The sequence below is a fragment of the Tupaia chinensis genome, unplaced genomic scaffold (genome assembly GCF_000334495.1).
Source record: "Tupaia chinensis unplaced genomic scaffold, TupChi_1.0 Scaffold000012_1, whole genome shotgun sequence".
NCBI lineage: Eukaryota > Metazoa > Chordata > Mammalia > Scandentia > Tupaiidae > Tupaia > Tupaia belangeri.
Genome location: NW_006159442.1, coordinates 3,359,906 through 3,379,013, shown reverse-complemented (window position 1 = coordinate 3,379,013; position 19,108 = coordinate 3,359,906). Strand labels below are relative to the sequence as shown.

Genomic DNA, 19,108 nt, shown 5'->3' with positions numbered 1-19,108 from the left:
ACCCCACCCCTGCGGCCCTGGCTTCGGGGACAAGTTCCCGCTGGACGAGGCGGACCCCCGCAACAGTAGCATCGCGGCGCTGCGCCTGAAAGCCAAGGAGCACATTCAGGCCATCGGGAAGCCGTGGCAGGCCCTCTAGTGGCACCGGGACTGTCCTGGGAGCCGACCCCGAGCCGCACTTCTTGAATCTGCACCCTCTGCCCCCCGGTGTCTCCCCTTGGCCACTTTCTTCGTCCTTCCTGCAAGCCAGGCTTCCGTCCGGGACTCGCGCCAGCTCCAGACGCTCTGCGGAGGGCCGGCTCTCAGGCCTAAGCAGGCCGGCTCCCCTGAGGCCCCGACGGACCCCCAGCCCTGCTACGGAAGGGGAAGGAGCTGCTGGCGGGCTGGTTATGCTGTCTACATCCTCGACCGCGCCGGAACCTCCAGGCACAAGGGACCAAAGCTCCTGACCTTGACCTTTCCCAGGCAGCTTGGCGACCTAGATAACCATAAAGAGCGAGGCAGATGAAGAAGAAAAATAGAGTTTGAAGAACTGTTTGTATCAGTAGTTTCAAAGTGTTTGGGAGGGTGGGGGACCGAGAGGAACGTGGGGGTTCGGGAGAAGAATGCAGCGACGGGCCAACGGGCCTCGAGGGTCTGGGAAAGCAAGGGACTGCGCAGGAGCTCCGAGCACTCTCTGCAAATTCTGGGGAAGCTTTGCTGCCGCGGAAAAGGAAAATCGTGCAGGATTGGAGGTGGCTGGGCCCTCAGGCTCAGCTGCACGCACTATCCCAGTTCCTCCATGCTCCAATGGCAGAGCGGCACTCGCTACTTTGACCTGTTAACCCCAAAAGGAAGCGTCCACGCTGTCCCCACTCACCCTTTCTACTCCACTACATCCCACGGCTGGCCATCTCTCAGATCAGGTCACCAGCTCAGTGCCAGTCCTTGCCACCCAAAGTTAATGGCATTAGTTTTCCCAGAACGTAGACGGATCAGATCGACTCTTTTCTGAGCCTTTATTGCCTCCCCAACTCTCTCTGCACCCCCCAACCCAGAGTCGTTAAATAAGCTTGGGGTTAACTGCAGCTCTGGGAGAGGGTCTCCTGGGATGCTGTGCGGGCCACCCCGAGGGCTTGTCCTGCCCAGCATGTTGTGGACAGTATTGGCAGTTCATTGGCACCTGCTCTGGGGTGGGGAAGAGATCTAGGGGTCTCCAGCGGCCTCAGACGCTACTGCAGTCTCTCCTGAGTCCCCCTTGAAGGAGAGCCCAGGAGTCCCGCCTCTGCCTCCGCTGGTATCCTGTGCAATTGGTCCTGGAAGCTGGGCCAGGGCAGGCACAGTTGGGATTCCCCATCACAGGATCCTAGGTCCCCTCCCTAAGAGTGCACCTGGGATGATGCAGCCAGAGTCTTATCAACCTGCCCCTGTCTGTCCCTAGCAGTTAGTGAAGCTCACAAGTCCTCTTTCTCCTCACTGGGAGGTGGGAAACCTGGGATCTGATCACCTGTAGAGGCTTTTCATAAACTGCCCAGGACAGGCAGGAGGACGCATGTGTAATCACTGTCTCCTCCCTGCAGTGTCCTGCTGCTCTCAGCGCCCTGAAACCCACTTGAGATAAGGGTGACTGTCCGGGCTTGGATTAGGGCAGTGTCATTGTGGATCTAGCCCTTGCCCTGAGGGTCTGAAAGACTTCAGCATAGCTAGAGTCGTGTACCCCTGGGCCTCCAGCTGGTACTGAGCACACAGGAGCTGGGAGGTCGCTTTTGGCCCCAGAGGTAGAAGCAACACCTGCACTTTCCCTCCATGGAGAAGTGGATGGAGTGACCCAAAAGATACCAGCTCTTACAGGGAAAGGAGAGAGAGAGAGAGAGAGAGAGAGAGAGAGAGAGAGAGAGAGAGAAAAGAAGAAAACCCAAAAAAGGAAACACTGGATGACTGTAAGCAAATTTCTTTCAGTTTGGCCTGTCTTGTCTGTCTTCCGCTAAGGTCCTAGCTTTAGTAGGAATGAGTTATTCCAGGACCTCCTACCTGACTCCATGGGCTCCGGGCTCCTGGCTCCTGGCTCTGCCCCCTCACAGGCCTGGCACCTGTGACTCTGCCATCCCACCAGCAGCACCTCCTTCACTTTTCTGAGCTCTGGTCCATGCTGGTTCACTTTTGCCTCCTCTTTGTTGATTTTTTTTTTTTTTTGGTTCTTTCTATATGCAATTTCCCCACCACGCCCCCTCCTCTCCTATTTAGTTACATCTGAAAGTGGACTTCCTCTAATCCATTCCGGCAGGTCCCAACAGAATGAGTCATACTTGGATTTCAGAGACAAGTCTCTAGAAAAGTATCATAAAAATACTAATAACTAACCGCCATTAAAGGCTTAATCCATGCCTTTTTTTTTTTCTATAGGGCACGTGCACTCCTTAGAGAAAGAGAGGGAGAGGGAGAAAGAGAGAAATCACCCTCCAAGGAGGAATGGCCACAGTGGAACCCCGTCTCCATTCTCCCCTCAGGATTTTGGGCACACACCAGCATTATTTTCAAGCCTCTGGGTCCAGGACTTGAACCACAGTCGGCCATGTAGGATCTAGTGCCTTACCCTCCATGCCACCTGTTGGCCCCATCAGTACTCTTACAAGAGGTTTACATCCACTGACTCAATGAAGCCGCAGGGCAGCCCTATATTAGCTCTATATTACAAATGAGGAAACTGAGGCACACAGCAGTTGCTCCAGGGTACACTGCTTGAAATGTCGGGGCTGATGTAACCAGAAATGCCAGTGAGACACTTAGCATCGTGCGTGTTCAGGAGACATTCCGGAGTACTGCTCCTCCGCCTGTTCCTAAGAACAGCTCATTAGGCAACACTGGAACTTGAGATCCCGAGAGGTGGGTGTTTCACTACCAATCCAGGAGCAGAGGTCCCACTGGGATGGGAAGCTGGGTGCTTAACTCAGGTTGGAAGTAAGAGGAGCTTGTATGAAAGAGCATTACTGCCCCCCGACGACGTGGAAACCCTGGGGGACGTTACCCAAGGTCTTGGCAACAGAAAGCACATTGTCGGGAGGCAGGGGCAAGATGTGAACAGGCTCCAGAAACTGGACTGTGTTGACTCTGGTTTGGCACCCGCAGGAACCTTTCAGGGACCCCAAGAAAAGGCCTGCATCACTTTCCCAAGAGTTCCTTCATATCTTTCTTTTGCCTTCCGTCAAAAGGTTGCAGGTTTGGTTCAGGCGACACCACGAGGGAAACAAGAACCAGTTGAGGGGACCAGCAGTTAGCATAATGGCTATGCCGCTGAACTGTCATGTAGCCGACCGCGGTTCGAGTCCAGGACCCGGTGGTTTAAACTCACGCCAGGCGCGTGTGCATGCGTGTCCAAGATCCCGACAGGAGAAGAGAGGAGAAGGGATTGCGGCGTGGCCATCCCCCCTGGGGGGTGATTTCTCGCTTTCTGTCTCTCTGTTCTCAGTCTTTCTAGCGAGCGTATGCGCCCTATAGCAAAAACTTTTCAAAAAAAAGAAAAACCAGTTGGGAGTGGTCATGGGAGGTTCGGAGAGGAAAAGCACTGTACCGTTCCCATCACAGATCAGATCGAGACAGGCTGGATTCGGGCGACATGGCGCCGATCTGAGGGAGGCCGTGAGGATCACTGCCCCCACCGCAAGACGGCGTCCGCTCTGGCCAGATTTTAGAGAGGAGCAGGTGGGTTAGAAAAACTGTTCCTTTGGGAAATAAGCTTGGGAGGAGCTGGGCGGGGCTTTGGGGGCGGGGTTAGTTAAAACTATCAGGATTGGACCGCGCGGAGGAGGGTGGAGTCGGTTCGGCGCTGGGCAGAGCGTGCGCACAGCTCTTCGCGCCTCGGGTAGCCACTGCAGAACTGGACAGCCAGCCAGAGCCCGCGTAGCCCCGCCATCAGTCACCCCTGCGCAGTAGGGGCGGTTCTGCTTTTGCGTTTTTCCCTTTCTTGGGGAGTCTCCCCCTGAGTGCGTTGGCGGCGTGTCCATAGTGGGCGCTGTGGCCCTTGGCCTCTATTGATGTTACTCGTTGCCCAGTTTCTCTATGGAAAACCCCGGAGACCCAGGGATCCGTTTCCGCCGTCGCCAACGGGTCCAGAGAGCAGCCGCGGGACCGCAGAGGCCTCGCTCCGAGCCCCGGGGGTTCCGCGCTGCAGTCCCAGGCTGCTTCAGGCTGTTTGTCACTCATGGCTCTCCGAACTCCCACCTGGGCTTCCCGAAAGAAAGAGTGAACAGGGTGGTGTGGGTGAGATGGGGCGGACGAACTGCCCCAGACCCCGTGGGGGCGGCGGGCCACCTGCTGTATTTATTCGTTTCAAACATCCGTTTAGAGTCTGGGGAAATGGGAAGTGTCACACTAGAGGGGATGATTGCTGCCCGTCCCCAGCTCTTCCTCCGGATTAATCTAGAATCGGGTGAGGGGAGAGATGGAATGCTATTCCCCCTTCTCTCCGTTCAATTCTAGGCGATTAATTGAAAGTCTGTGCGGAGACCACCGGAGGCCGGGTGCAGAGCCAGACCCCTCAGGGCGCCCCAGGCCGCTTCTGCAGAGCGCGGGTCCTTCCTGCAGCCGCTCGGTAAGAACAGTCTCGGGGAGACACAAGAGCTGGGGCGGTTTCGGAATTTCGTGCCTCGCTCCCCCGATCCACCTTGGACCCGCGCGGCCCTCCACCACAGACCCCTGACCCACTCCTGGTTTTGTCGGGTCAATTCAAACCTCCTGGAGGCAGGCAGGAAAAGACCTTCGGCAGACAGAGAGTGATTGAAGGTGGGCACTTGCCCTTGCCTGGGTAGCGCGGGCCGCGCTCGGCCTCTGGTGCTGTCTAGCCCGCCTGGGAAAGAGAAAGCTCGACAGCGCCAGGCGGGCGCGCCGGGCCCTTTCCGACGCACAGCGCGCTTTGTGGCCAAAGTCGTTCCCTTAATTGGGGACCGGCTCTAATAATCTGGTCTCAGCTTGTTAGCTGCACAATAGTGGCAGAGTTAATGACTCATTAGTGATTAATTCCTTAACCGTGCCTTCATTGCTCACTGTAAAACCCCTTTCGTAAAACTGGATTAAATCATCTAGATCCTTGGCAGCCTCGCACAGCCCGGGAGGACGCGCGGACCGCGAGTCCCCCGAGTCCCCCGCCGCCTGAATCGGGCGACTTCTTCATGACAGGTGCAGTGGTAGCTCCTCTGCCTGGGAGTCTGCGAGGTGCGGTCCCGTCGTGGCATGGCTGTCCTGAGACCTTAAACAGGGACTGTTAACTGGCGCTAAATCTCCAGCATCCTCTCCCACCATTCAACCGTGGACATCTAAAATGTAACACCGCATTCTAGAAGCAGCGGTCCTCTGCTCTGTGCTTAGCACAGGGGTGCGGATTTGTGTTCGTGGCTTTTATATAACGGTATATTCCTGTCCGCAGTTGTCTGGGAAAGGCTGTGTCTCTAACCGTGTCTGTATTGTGTAGTCTCTCCACTGTTGTTGTTTTTTAGGTTTTTGCCTTAGGGTGCCTGCTCTTGGGGAGGGGGGCACACGGAGAGAGGGAAAGTGAGAAATCACCTTCAGGGGAGACAGCTGCACCAGCATCCTTTCCCCTCATTCTCCTCCTGGGATCCTGGGCATACGCTCACACTGCCCACTGTGAGGTTTAAGCCACCCTGTCTGGACTAACCATAGTTGGCCCTGTGGATGTCCAATGATGTAACTGCTACGCCACCTGCTGGCCTGGACGTTTTGTTTTGTTTTGTTTTGTTTTTGGGGGGGAGGTTTTTGCTATAGGGCGAGCACTCGCCAGGAAGACAGAAAGAACAGAGAGACAGAAAGCAAGAAACCACGCCCCCCGCCCCCTGGGGGGGGGATGGCCACCGCAATCCCTTCCCCTCCATCCTCCTCTCAGGATCTTGGGCACACATGCACATGCACCCGGCGTGAGTTTAAGCCACCGGGGGTCTGGGACTTGAACTGCGGTCCACTACATGGGAGTCCAGTGACATAGCCATTACTCCAACTGCTGACCCCAGCCTGGTATTTTTAAGAAACATTCCCTACGTTGTTTTTTCCCCTCTACTACCTTCTTCTTTTCCTCCTCCTCCTCCTCCTTCTTTCTTCTTCTTCTTCTAAGATTTTTGTCATGGGGTGTGTTGCACTTGGAGAGAGACAGAAAAGAGAAAATGAGGAATGGCCACACTTAATCCCCTCTAGGAATATTGGGTGCACGTACATGTGCCCTGTGTGATTTTCAAGTGGCTGGGTCTGGGACTCAAACCACAGTCAGCCATGTGGAAATCCATCTAATTAACCATCACTCAACCTGCTGGCATCCCCTTCTTAATTTCCTGCTATCTTCCTGTTATCTTTTCAGTCAGGAGGTCTTTACAAGGTAGGGTGGGCACAGAGTGATAAGACATGTCTCAACACTCGAGCATGGCCTTCGAAGAGGAAATAAAGACCCCACTGTGCATGTGTTTCCAAATGCCATCTGTTTTTTCCCCACCGTCCCTCTTCTGCATTCATATCCACCCAACGGGTATACGAGAATCATTCCTGACCCTCTGAGGTGAGTTACATCCCAGCCTCCTCCTGCCTTATTGGCAGCCACACATCTTTTCTTTGCTGATCACTTGGCTGCCCAGAGAGACAGAAAGACATCTCCCAGCTTCCCTTTTCTATTAGATGTGATTAAATAACAACATTACGTAAGGAAAATACTTTTAGAAAGCAGTTCACATAAGCCCAAAGTGGGCTGGCCCCTTAGCCCAGCAGTTAGGGGAGCTGGATCCCACCTGGCCAACTGCAGTTCAAATCTCTGCTCAGCAGTCTTGAAAACCATGCTGGGTGTGTAAGAATGAAAGTCTAAAATCCTGGCAAGGTGGAGAAATAGAAGAGAAGGGAGTGCTGCATGAGAACAAACCAACAGGACTCTCTCTCTCTCTTTCTCTCTCTCTCTGTCGCTCTCCGGCAAGCACACATGCCCTCTGGCAATTAAAAAAAATGCTAGAAAACCAACAACAACAACAAAAACCACTCAAAGCATGCCCTTCTCTTGTGCTTCTGCTGCAGTCTGTTGGTTGTGACGAAGGCGTGATGCTGACATTGGAGTGGCCATCGTGGGTCATGTTACGAAGCCACAAGTTGAGGTTGAGTAACCAGGTAAGAGGGTCTCTGTCCCTGGTACTGCGGAGCACCACGCTAGTTTTGGACTACCTAGACTGTCCATTTTAAATCTAATTTTTTTGGTCATTAGCAGCCAAATCTACATGAATTTAATTCACTCTTTCTTTCCTTCAAGATATCTCTTGTGTCCTACTACCTCTGTTTCCCTCTCCTGCCAGTTCTCTGGTTCAAGGCTTTATTGCCTGGGGGCTGGGGAGACAGGAGATGGCAGACAGGGCACACGTGGACAGAGCCCCCCTGTGCTCCAGGCACCTGCCCCCCTGAGCCCCAGGGTGACCCTGTGCACAGTCTCCATGGCAGGCAGTGTTTCTGTTCTCGCGCTTACTCCATACATTCCTGTTTTGTAGTTGTTTCCTCGTTGACTCATTTGCGAACATTCACTGGGTTCTCGTTTTGTTTGCCTAGTTCAGGGGCTTCAAAGAGACAGCCTCCATTTTGGCCTCTTTGTCCCTCAATCCTTTCCATCTATCTTTCACACGGTAGCCAGAACTAGATGTCTCGAACAATTCCTCTGCTCAAAAAATGATTTCTTGTGGCCTATGTGATAAATGCCAAACTTCTGAGCCTGGCATCGGAGACTTTTCTGAAGCTGACCACCCTCATCTTTTCAGGTGTATACAAAAAGTTTGTGGAGAAATGGAATTTAAGTATGAGTTTATTTTGGGTGCAAAACATTTTGAAAGCCATGCTTAGATTTTTCATAGTATGCATTTCTTATGAACTGTAAAAAGACTTGTTATATCTGGTGTCTCCTCGTCAATCCTCTGTCGCTCCTCATCCTCTCTTCAAGTGACGCCATGGCGCTCCGAGTTGCACTGGATTGCACGGGCTTTTTCACTCTGGGGCTTTGAACTTTGTAACTAATAAGTGAGTTTAGCAAGGTTTCAGGATACGAGCTCAATAGATAAAAGTCCGTTGTATTTCCATCTACTTGCAATGAATAATCTAAAGATAAAATGAAGGAAATAATCCCACCCACAATAGCACCAAAAAGAATAAAATACTTCAAAAAAAAAATGAACAAAAAGTGCAAAACTTACGGCCTGGAAGCTACAAAACTTTGTTGGAAGAAATGTTCAGTTGATCAGGGTAACTGGAACTGTAGAGTGCAAAACTGCGGAGAAGAGGCCCTACTGTATGATATTTTGTTTCATGTGGGGCGAGAGCACCCCTTGCAGACCGCTATCAGAGAGAGATGACTGGATTCTTCATAGGAACCCCCATTCGGCCACTGACTTGATAGGTGGCTTCAGGTAAGGTGCCTTACTCGGGCTGAAGTCACCTGGCTGTAAAATAAAGGGCTGGACTTACAGGACTTCTCACGTCCTGGAAGCTGCAGCTTCTGATCCAGGGAGCAAATTGACTTCAGTAATTTGGCCGAGGGTGCCATCTGATGGCTATCTTGAGAACTTCACCTGCTGATTGCACACTGGAGGTGTCTAATAGAATTGTTACTTCTCAGAATTGACAAGGCGGGTCTGTCTTCATCCAAATAATGACCATCCGTTGAATACCCTCAGATTCTTGGACTTTATGTTTCCTCCTAAATCCAGAGCCCCCTGTTTTCCACTCATAGTTTCACCTTAGCTGAAGTCAGCTCAACCACACAGATTCCTCCATTATTAAGGGCCACTCTAAGAGAAGTCAGGGAGGCAAAAAGCTTATGCTTTGATGGTTTAATGCTACTTTGTAACTATAGTTAGGAAGGAATTGATTCTAAATTAAGTTACTCAAAGTGTGATTGACTTAACCTTTTAAGTCTTTCCTGAGAAACTATTTGCATTTTTAGAAAAAAAAAATGAGCCTGCAAAGTAGGACAATTCTTAATTCAAATCTCATCCATTTAAAAACCATCTAGTAAGGGTAGAATTTTAGTGGTCTCTGTGAGTTAAAAAAGGAAAGAAAAAAATTGATACATGGTAGCCTCTTCCTTGCACCTTCAAATCACAACAAATAGTTTATCAATTTAGCTCTACCACCAGACATTATGTGCAATAGAATTTCCGCTCAGGTTAGTCTCTAACACCTGCTATTTTAAAAGTAATGTATTAATGATACAAGTATTCTACTGTGTCTAAAAGTATACACGCTTTAACAGTAAATTTTGGCGGGACAATGGCCAGCTCAAGGAATCAAGGAATAGCTCTTTTTTTTTTTTAAAGATGTTTTTGCCTTAGGGCACATGCACTTTCTAGAGAGAGACAGACAGACAGACAGACACAGTGAGGGGGAAGTGAGAAATCACTCTCCAGGGGCGTTGGCCACACTGTGATCCCCTCTCCTCCATTCTCCTCTTGAGATCTTGGGCACATACACACACACACACACACACACACACACACACACACATACACACACACCACACGTCTGGTGTGATTTTGAGGCCACCAAGTCTGGAACTTGAACTGTGGTCGGTCATGTAGGAGTCCAGCGACATAACCACGTAACCATCTGTTGGTCCCAAGGAATAACTCTTCAGTAGTAGACGTTTTAGGCATGTAAGAAATCTAACTTTGCAACTCAGGGATTTTACGACTGCTGTCTATGTCAGCATGTGTGGGACTCAGACGCTTGAAGGTCACAGGCAGGAAAGGATACTGACTTGCTTTCTCATGTCCCCTTTCGCACTCTCTCATCAAACTAAAAAATAATAATAAAGAAAAATAAATCATTCTGAAAAAAAGTTACTGTCTTCATTCACTTGCTTTGAGGATAGACATTGACTGCCTCCGAAAGGAAATCATCTTTTTGACTTTATGATATTTATAGGTGACAGCGGTGACATAGACTAGAACTTGGCTTGGCGTTAAAATCATTTATTTTATTCCTGTTTTTCTAATTTATGAACCAAGTGCCTTTAGACTAGTTTTTAAAATTCTAAAGCTCAAGTTACTAATCTTCTAATTTGCATAACATATTCTAATTTGCATAACACCTTAAAGGTTGTTCCGAAATACTAAATTAGATCATTTTTGGAGGTTCCGGTATGACTTCTGCTCATAATCATGTCTGCTCCCTGGCTACAGGAAAAGTTGCGGACTTTCCTTATCCTCTTGTCTTAAGAGTCCCATAAGATAGACGCCCTGTATGAGCATAGTTCTGTGAGACTACTCCTTCTCTTCTCTTCTTAGTCTTCCCAGATGCATGCAAAAGAAATGAAACCTTCAAACACCCGTGTCAGTGAAACTAGAAGATTAAAAGAAAATTAAGAACCGACCACGGCCTGATGATCGGAAAGGTGGATCCCACATGGCCCATTTTCTCTCTCTTGGGAGCACTCACACCTTGTGGCAAATTGAAATGTTAAAACATCAAAACTTTAAAAGAATATTTATTGGGACCAGCAGATGGTATAATGGTTATGTTAGACTCCCATGTAGTTGACTATGGTTCAAGTCCCAGATCTGATGGCTTAAAACTCATGCCAGGCACATGTGCATGAGTGCCCGAAAGCCCAAGAGGAGAATGGAGGAGCAGGGATTGCAGCATGGCCATCTCCCCTTGGGGGTGATTTCTCACTGTCTGTTTCTATGGTGAGTGCATATACCCTATAGCAAAAAGCTCTCTAAAAATATAATACATTTAAAAAAATTTGAAAAGCCATTAAATAAATTAAACTCCCCCAAAAGAAATCCTCAGACCCAGATGGTTTTACAGAATTCTATTAAACTTTTAAAGAAAAATAAGCATTCTTTTAAATAATTTCCATCAGAATATAAAAGAAGAGAGGGACCATGAGGTAGCACAGTGGTTAAAGGCACTGGACTCCCACATGGCCAAGCCTGGGTCGAGTCCCAGACCTGGCAGTTTGCTTTTTCACTTTCTCTCTCTCTTAAATTAAAATAAATAAAGTTAAATAAGATAATTCTTTAAAAAGATAATTTTAAAAAAGAAGAGAGAGTTCTCCTAACTCAGTTTTTGAGGTTGGTAATATCAAAACCAGATGGAAAAAAAAGTAAAGAAAAGGGAAAAAAAAAGACAGACATGAAGAAGATTGCAGACCAATGTCTCTCATAAATATAGGAAAAAAAACCCTTCAATATAATATCAGTATACTGAATTTAACAATGTATAAAATAATTCACTATAACCAAGTGAGAGTTATACCAGGTCCATAAGAGTGGGTTGAACATTAATCCACATGATCTACCAAGTGAACTAGCTAAACAAGAAAAATTATATGACCATGTAAATTGATGTCGAAAAAGCATTTTATAAAATCTAATACCTATATATGATAAAAAAAAAAAAAAAAAAAAAGCTCTTGACAAGTTGTGAGTAGAGAGAGGCCCAGCCTCTGAGATACAGCTGGTAGTTCCAGACTGCAGAGCTGGAAGCCATGTGCCAATATCAGTTGGAGTCCCAGCCTGGCTGGCTTGTAAGTCTCCCAAATGCATATGCACATACCCAAGATTCTGGTGGGCTGATTCCGATTTTCAGCTGTGCCACCAGCAGAAAATCTCAGTGTGACTAAGCCCTGTGGAAGGTGCCCCTGCCTCTCTCATGTACACACATGCTCTATCATGAATTTGAAAGAGAGAGAATGCAGGAGAATTACCTCAATGTGATACAGCACTGATATAAAAAATTTACAGTTAACATTATACTTAGTGATAAAAGATGGAGTATTTCTCCCTGAAGCTAGAGAATAAAGCAAGGATTTCTGTTCTCACCACAGCTAATCCACATAGTACTAGGAGTTTTAGCCACTGCAATAAATGATAATAATAGTAAAAAGCCATACAAATCGAGATGGAAAAATATAAAATGCTATTTAAGATGACAAGATCATCTACAGAGAAAATCTTAAGAATCAAAAAGCAAACAAACAAAAATACACACAAAAACAACTCTTAGAACGGATGCATTCACTCAACACGGTTGTAGGCTATAAGATAAATGCACAAAACTTAATCACATTCGGATATATGGACAAAGAACATACAGAATTTGAAATGAAAAACATAGTATCATTTACAGCCACTGCTAAGGACATGTAATACTGAAGTATGCACTTAATACAACATGTGCAGTATCTGTGTGCTGGTGAAAGAAATTAAACAACATAAATATATGGAAACATGACTATGTTCATGGATTGGAGGTTTAAAGTAATTTCTATACAAATCTCAGCAACAATTTTTGTAGACACAAATAAGCTTAGGGGGGGTGCCAACAGTGGTGTGGTGGTGAAGGTGCTGGATTTCACATGACCAGTTGTGCAGTTCAGGTTCTGGAATGGGCAACTTGAAAATCATGTTAAGCACACACTTGTGAGTGTGTGCCCAAGATCTTGATAGGAGAATAGAGAAGGGATTATAGCATGGCATGGCCATCACCCACCCCAGAGGTGATTTCTCACTTTCCCTCCCTCTAACTCTGTCTCTTTCCAGCAAGCCCACATGCCCTATGGCAAGTATATATATATATATATATATATATATATGTATGTGTATATACATACATATATAGATAGATAGAGAGAGAGAGAGAGAGAGAGAGAGGTCCAGGCCCTAGAGTAGCTAAAACTATCTTGACAAGTACGAATAAAGTGGGAGGGGCCCGCTTGGTGGTGCAGCAGCAATGCAGTGCTGAAGCCATATAGGAAGATCCCTGTTTCCCAGCCAGTACACAACATGTGTACACAGACGCACGTCTGTGATTCCAGCTAGCTGAGCTGGGGGTAAAGTGTGGCATGAAAACCCTGTTGAAGGTTTTTGTCCCTCCCTCTCCCTTTTTCTCCCATGAGAGAAATCAAAAAGAAAGTAAAAACAGAAAGAGTAAAATGGGAAGACTCTCTCTATCCGATGTTAAGACTTAACGTATAGCGACAGTAATCAAGTGCGGTATTGGTGGAAGAATGACATACAGAAGTAGAACAAAAGAGAGAACTCCAAAATAGGCCTGTGCAGATATGCTTACTGATTTATTTTATTTTTATTCTTCTTCTTATTTTTTAACTTTCGATCACTATAAATCATTTGGCTTGTATAGAGAATTTACCCAACATGAAACACTTCTCAATCCAGTCCAGTTGAGAATGCTATACATGTTATCATTAACAGGAAATAAACCATTTCTGTATCCCACAAATGTCACACCCCTCTATTTTTTCTCCCTGATTTCCGTCCCTAAACTCTTCCCTCTTCTCCCCTACCCCCATTCCACAGTGTCTTCAGCATCCATAATTATTTTCACTGCTTTCATGCACAAAATTTCAATCTCTCCCCTAGAATGCAGATAGTTGGCATATATTAAGTGGAAATATACGCTATCTTTCTTTCATAGCCTAGCTTGCTTCACTCAGCAACAAATCTTCCCTATTCGACCACCTTCTGTCAAATGCCAGTCAAATGCCAGGTGCTTACTAATCTTTCACAAAGTACAAAAGCAAATCAATGAAGAAAGACAGTTTTCCTTTCTTTCCTTTTTTCTTTTCTTTTTTTTTTTTTTCCTATAGGGCTGTATGCTTGTCAGAGAAAGAGACAGAGAGCATGAGAGAGAGAAAGTGAGAAATAACCCTCTGGGGGGTTGGCCATGCTCCAATTCCTTCTCCTTCATTCTCCTCTTGAGATTCTGGGACATGTGCAACATGCCCATTGTGATTTTCAAGCCTCTGGGTCCAGGACTTGAACCATTTAGTTGCCCATGTGGGATCCAGCTGCTCTAAACTTCAGCCTCCTTCTGGCCCCCAAAAGACAACCTTTTAAATAAATGGTGCTGACGCACCAGCCAGTAGGTGGCATGGTGGTTAAGGCCTTGTGGCCGACTGTGGTTCGAGTCCTGAACCTGGTAGCTTGCTTTCTCATTCTCCCTTTCTTTCACTCTCTCTTTCTGTCTCTCTCTGGCCAAATTGAAGACTAATAATAAATAAATAAAGTAAATAATTCAAAAAAAATTAACATCAGCCTAAGCCTTATTCCTTATACAAAATTTAAATCAAAACTGACCAAGTTTCCGTGATGGTATAGTGGGTGGTCGGGTGCCGCTATGTGAAACTGGAGCCAAAGGCCCAGAGTTAAGGTGTGGGCTGACCTGGACTAGCTGGGGCACCTGTGGTCCCAACTGGCTGGAAGACTGAGGGGAGGATTGTGGTGTGACAAGGCTCTGCCAGGAGTCCCTATCTTTCTCTTTCATAAAATAAATAAGCTTAGAAAAATTATACCAAGAATTTAAAAATAAATGGATCATAGACATAATGTAAAAAATGAAAGTGTGTGATTTCTTTAAAGAATTATTTATTTTCATTTTATTTATTTGCTCATTCATTTTAATTTGACCAGAGAGAGACCCAGAGTGAGAGAAAGGGAAAGTGAGAAAACAAGCCACCAAGTCTGGGACTCGAACCATCATCTGCCATGTGGGAGTGTCTAGTACTTTAACCACCACACCACCTGCTGTCCCCCAAAATACAAGCTTTGTAAAAAGAAAAAGGAGTTGCCTAGTAGTTGGGCCTTATTAGAGGTGCTTTCTCCCTCTCCTTTTCTCTCTGGTGAGCACACATCTTCCATCAAAAAAAAAAAAAAAGAAAAGAAAGAAAACATAAGGAACAAGTTTGGGAATCTAGAGCTCAACAGAATTCTTAGATTTGACATCAAAAGCATGGCCCACAAAAGAACTGACAAATTAAAAACAAAACAAAAAAAAAAAAAAGAAGAAGAAGAACTGACAAATTAAAACACATCTAAACAAAACACTTTTGTTCTGGGAAAGCCCATGGGAAGAGATTCAAAAGACTAAAAGAAAAGGTTTGCAAATCATGCCGCTGACCAAGGACTAGCACCGGAATATATTTTTTTTAAACTGTGAAATCGAATAATTAAAGAAGTCCAGTGACCAGGTCCGACATCTCAGCGAGGCTGCGGCGTCTCTGCTCAAGGAGGACAAGAAGAAGAAAGACTCTGGGAGGTGGACCAGGAAGGACAAAGACGCAGTGAACAAATCTGGGGGCGAAGCCAAGAAGAATTGGTCCAAAGGCAAAGTTTGGGACAAGCTCAGTAACCTGGTCTGGTTTGACAAAGCTCCATATGACGAACTCTGTAAGGAGGTTCCCGGTTATCGGCTCACAACCCAGCTGTGTCCCAGAGAGGCTGGAGATGCGGATTTCCCGCCAGGGCAGCACTTCAGCTGCTCCTCAGTAAAGGACTTATTAGACTAGTGTCCAAGCACAGAGCTGGAGCAACGTACACCAGGAAAGCCATGGCAGAGATGCCCCAGCCACTGGTGAAGATGCGTGAGCAGGCATGACCAACTGCACATCTGGAAAAATCAAAACTTCATTGAAAAAAAGAAACAGGAGGCGGAGGCCAGCAGGTGGTGTGGTAGTTAAGGCAAGTCACTGGACACTCCCAAATGGCTGATCACAGTTCAAGTCCCAGAACTGGAGGGTTGCTTTCTTACTTTCTCACTTTCTCTCTCTGGTCAAATTAAAAAATTAAAATTAAAATAAATAATTCTTAAACAAAACAACAGGGGCCAGCAGGTGGAGAGGTGGTTAAAGCAATGTACTCCACAGGGCCAACTGTGGTTTGAATCCTGGATCTGGTGGTTTGCTATCTCACTTCCTCTCTCTCTCTCCTCCGTCTCTCTCTGGTGAATTAATGATAATAATAATAATAATAATAATAAAATAAATAATTCTTTTAAAAAAGAAATTAAAAAATCCAATTACAAAATGAACAAAAGTCATGAACACACATTTCGTTTTGGATAGACACAGAGCTCAGATTGTGGGCTGACCTGAACATGCTGGGTGCACCTGTGCGAACAAGCTCACGAAGACGCCTTCTACTCCTCGCCATCACCAAAATGCATGTTACAGTTTCAGTGAGATATGCCCTCTGGGCCTTCGCTGAGAGCATAACTAAGTATTTCGTTTCCTTTGGAGTGATTATAAATTAGATTGTGTTTTTAATTTCAGTTTTCATATGCTCTTTGTTAGCATATTGGAAATCAATTCATTTTGTGTATTTACCTTGTATCCTTTTAGGATGGCTACAATAAAAAATAGTGACATCAAACGCTGGCAAGGATGTGGATCCAGACTATCACACAGTGTGGGTGGGCATGTAAAATACAGCCACTACGGAAGACACGGTGGCAGGTTTAAAAAAATAAAACTAAACATGTCATCCGCGTCAAACCCAGGAATCACTCTCTGTGGCATGGATCCCAGAGACATGGCAACATGTTCACACCAACACTGAATGTTCATAGCGGCCTAATTTAGAACAGTCAAAAGCTGGAGTCAGCCCAGACATCCTTCAACACGCTAACCATACCATAGAATAAAAACAAACCATAGAATACTATTCAGCAACGAAAAGAGCAAACATTGATTCACGCAACAATCTCAGTGGATCCTCAGAGAGTTATGCTGGGGGAAAAAGCCAATCCCAAAGGCATGTATTCTGTATGATTCCATTTATACTTTTTTTTCTTAGGTTTTTGCCGTGGAACACATGCAGTTGCTGGAGAGAGAGAGAGAGAGAGACAGGGACTCATCCCCTCACGGGGGATGGCCATGCTGCAATCTCTTCTCCATTCTCCTCTTGGGATTTAGGATATGCAAACACACACATCTGGCATGATTTTCAAGCTGTGGGGCCAGGACTTGAACTGAGGTCAGCCATGTGGGAATCCAGCACCTTAACCACTACATCACCTGCTGGCTCCCTACATAATATTTTTGAAATGACAAATGTTATAAACAGAGGACAGATAGTGGGTGCCAGGAGTAAGGTACAGTGGTAGAATAGAGAGTAGTGTGGTAGTAAAAGGACAATACCAGGGGACCAGCAGATGGCGTAATGGTAACATCACTGGACTTCCACATAGTCAACCATGGTTCAAGTCCCGGACCTAGTGGCTTAAAACTCACACTGGTCATGTGTGCATGTGTGGACAAAATCCTGAGAGGAGAACGGAGGAAAAGGGATTGTGGTGTGGCCATCCTCACTGGGGGCTGATTTCTCGCTTTCTGTCTCTCTATCTCTCTCTGTCTCTCCAGGGAGCACACACGCTCTGTAGAAAAAAATCTCTCTTAAAAAAGGGGCGGGGGCAATACCAGGGACCCTGCAATGTTGAAGCTCTTCAGGATCTTGACTGTGGTGGGGGATGCATAAACCTTCACGAGTCATGAACTCGTTTAGAGTTAACACACACACACACACACACACACACACACACACACGAGCACAAGTATAACTGGGGATCTCCAAATAAAGTCAGGGTATTTTATCAGTATCAATATCCTGGTTGTGGGACCAGCAGTTGGTGTAATGGCTATGTCGCTGTACTCCCATGTAGTCGACTGTGGTTCGAGTCCCAGACCCAGTGACTTAAACTCACGCCGGGTGCATGTGTGTGCGTGCCCAAGATCCTGAGAGGAGAATGGAGCAGAAGGGATTACGGCCTGGCCATCCCCCCACCCCTGGGGGCGGAGGGGTGAGTTCTTTCTTTCTGTCTCTGTCTTTCTGGTAAGCGCATGCGCCCTATAGCGAAAACCTCTCCAAAAAAAAAAAAAAATCCTGGTTGTGATATTGGAGTGTAATTCTGCAAAATGTTACCATTAGAGGAAACTGGGCAGAGTGTGCAAGGGACCGCTCGCTATTATTTCTTACAACTACATGTGAATCTACAACTATCTCACATTTTCAGACAAAAAAGGGAGAGGCCCATCTGTAGTAGCACACAGACAGTGCCACCTCTTGGGAAGCGGGAAGCTCACAGGGGCCAACCTGGACGTGCCAGGCCTGGTCGCACACAGCCGTAATCCTAGCTGACTGGAAGGCGGGGGCAGGACGAATGTGGCATGGTGAAAGTCTGTCAAAAATACCTATCTCTGTTTTGCTTCCTTTCTCTCTTTTTGTCCCTCTCTTTCTCTAAAAAATAAATAAATATAAAGGAAAAATAAAGCATTTTTAAAAATAAAAAAGGAAATACTTAACTATGGGTTAACTTTGTGATAAAAGAGAAGTCTTCTCTGAGGAGGTGACGCATAGGGAAGAGGGAGCTTCAGGATGTGCCACAGCCCAGGGTGGCATATGCTTGGCAAGTCCATGGAGCAGAAAGTCCAGTCGGACCAGAGTCTTGTGAGGCAGAGAGGGGTATTGGTGAGGCCGGAGGCCAGGTCAGGACAATAGACTGCTTTTTGTTTTCTAATCTTTTTTAATTGCCAGAGCGTGCGTGCCTCACCAGAGAGAAAGAGACAGAGAGAGAGAACCCCCCGATGGGGTCTGCTCCTGCCACAGTCCGTTTCCCTCTGCCCTTCCTTCCTGTCAGGATTTTGGGCACACGTGCCCATGCATCTGGCTGTTTTTCAAGTTGCCAGGACAGGGTTCAAACTGTGATCAGCTATGTGGGAATGTGGCTCCCCCAAACCAGTGCCTAGTCAACTATTTTAAAGATTCGGCCTTCCCTGTGAGTAAGGGGAGGTTAGCGAAGTCCTCAGCAGGAGGGCCAGATACTCTCCTGTGGACTTGGGCTGTGTAGACTGGGTGGGAACATAGCTCAGGGGCACATGCACAGACCTCTTAGGCTATGTGGCGGGGTGATAAGAACTATGCTAGAGTCCCTCAGTGAAGAGATTCCCGATGAAGAGGCTCTTTTCTATTTAAGTTTTTTGCCATAGGGCACATGCATTTGCTAGAGAGACAGTGAGAGGGTCGGTGAGAGGGAAAGTGAGAAATCACCCCCCGGGGTGGGGATAACCACTCCACATTCCCTTCTTTTCCATTCTCCTCCTGGGATCTTAGGCACACATGCACATGCACCCGGTAAGAGTTTCAAGCCAACAGGTCTGGGACGCGTACCACGGTCAGCCATGTGGGAGCGCCTTAACTCCCACACCACCGGCTGACCCTGAAGAGGTTCGTTTTGAACCAGTTGAGAGAGCACAGGCAGAGGAGTGTTACAAATCAGACTTGGACTTCCAGTCAATCCAGGCCTTGTTCGAGTG

At 46.9% G+C, this 19,108-nt stretch overlaps 1 protein-coding gene across 1 annotated transcript in view; it reads left to right on the top strand.

Moving 5' to 3' along the window:
• The window catches only part of RAX (retina and anterior neural fold homeobox), a 10,268-nt gene extending 9,708 nt beyond the window's left edge, over positions 1-560 (top strand). The window contains exon 4 of the mRNA XM_006139947.2: positions 11-560. Coding sequence (XP_006140009.1) covers positions 11-139 — 129 coding nt within the window. The 3' untranslated portion in view covers positions 140-560. The remainder of the gene's footprint in view (positions 1-10) is intronic.
• The last annotated feature ends 18,548 nt before the right edge of the window (positions 561-19,108 follow it).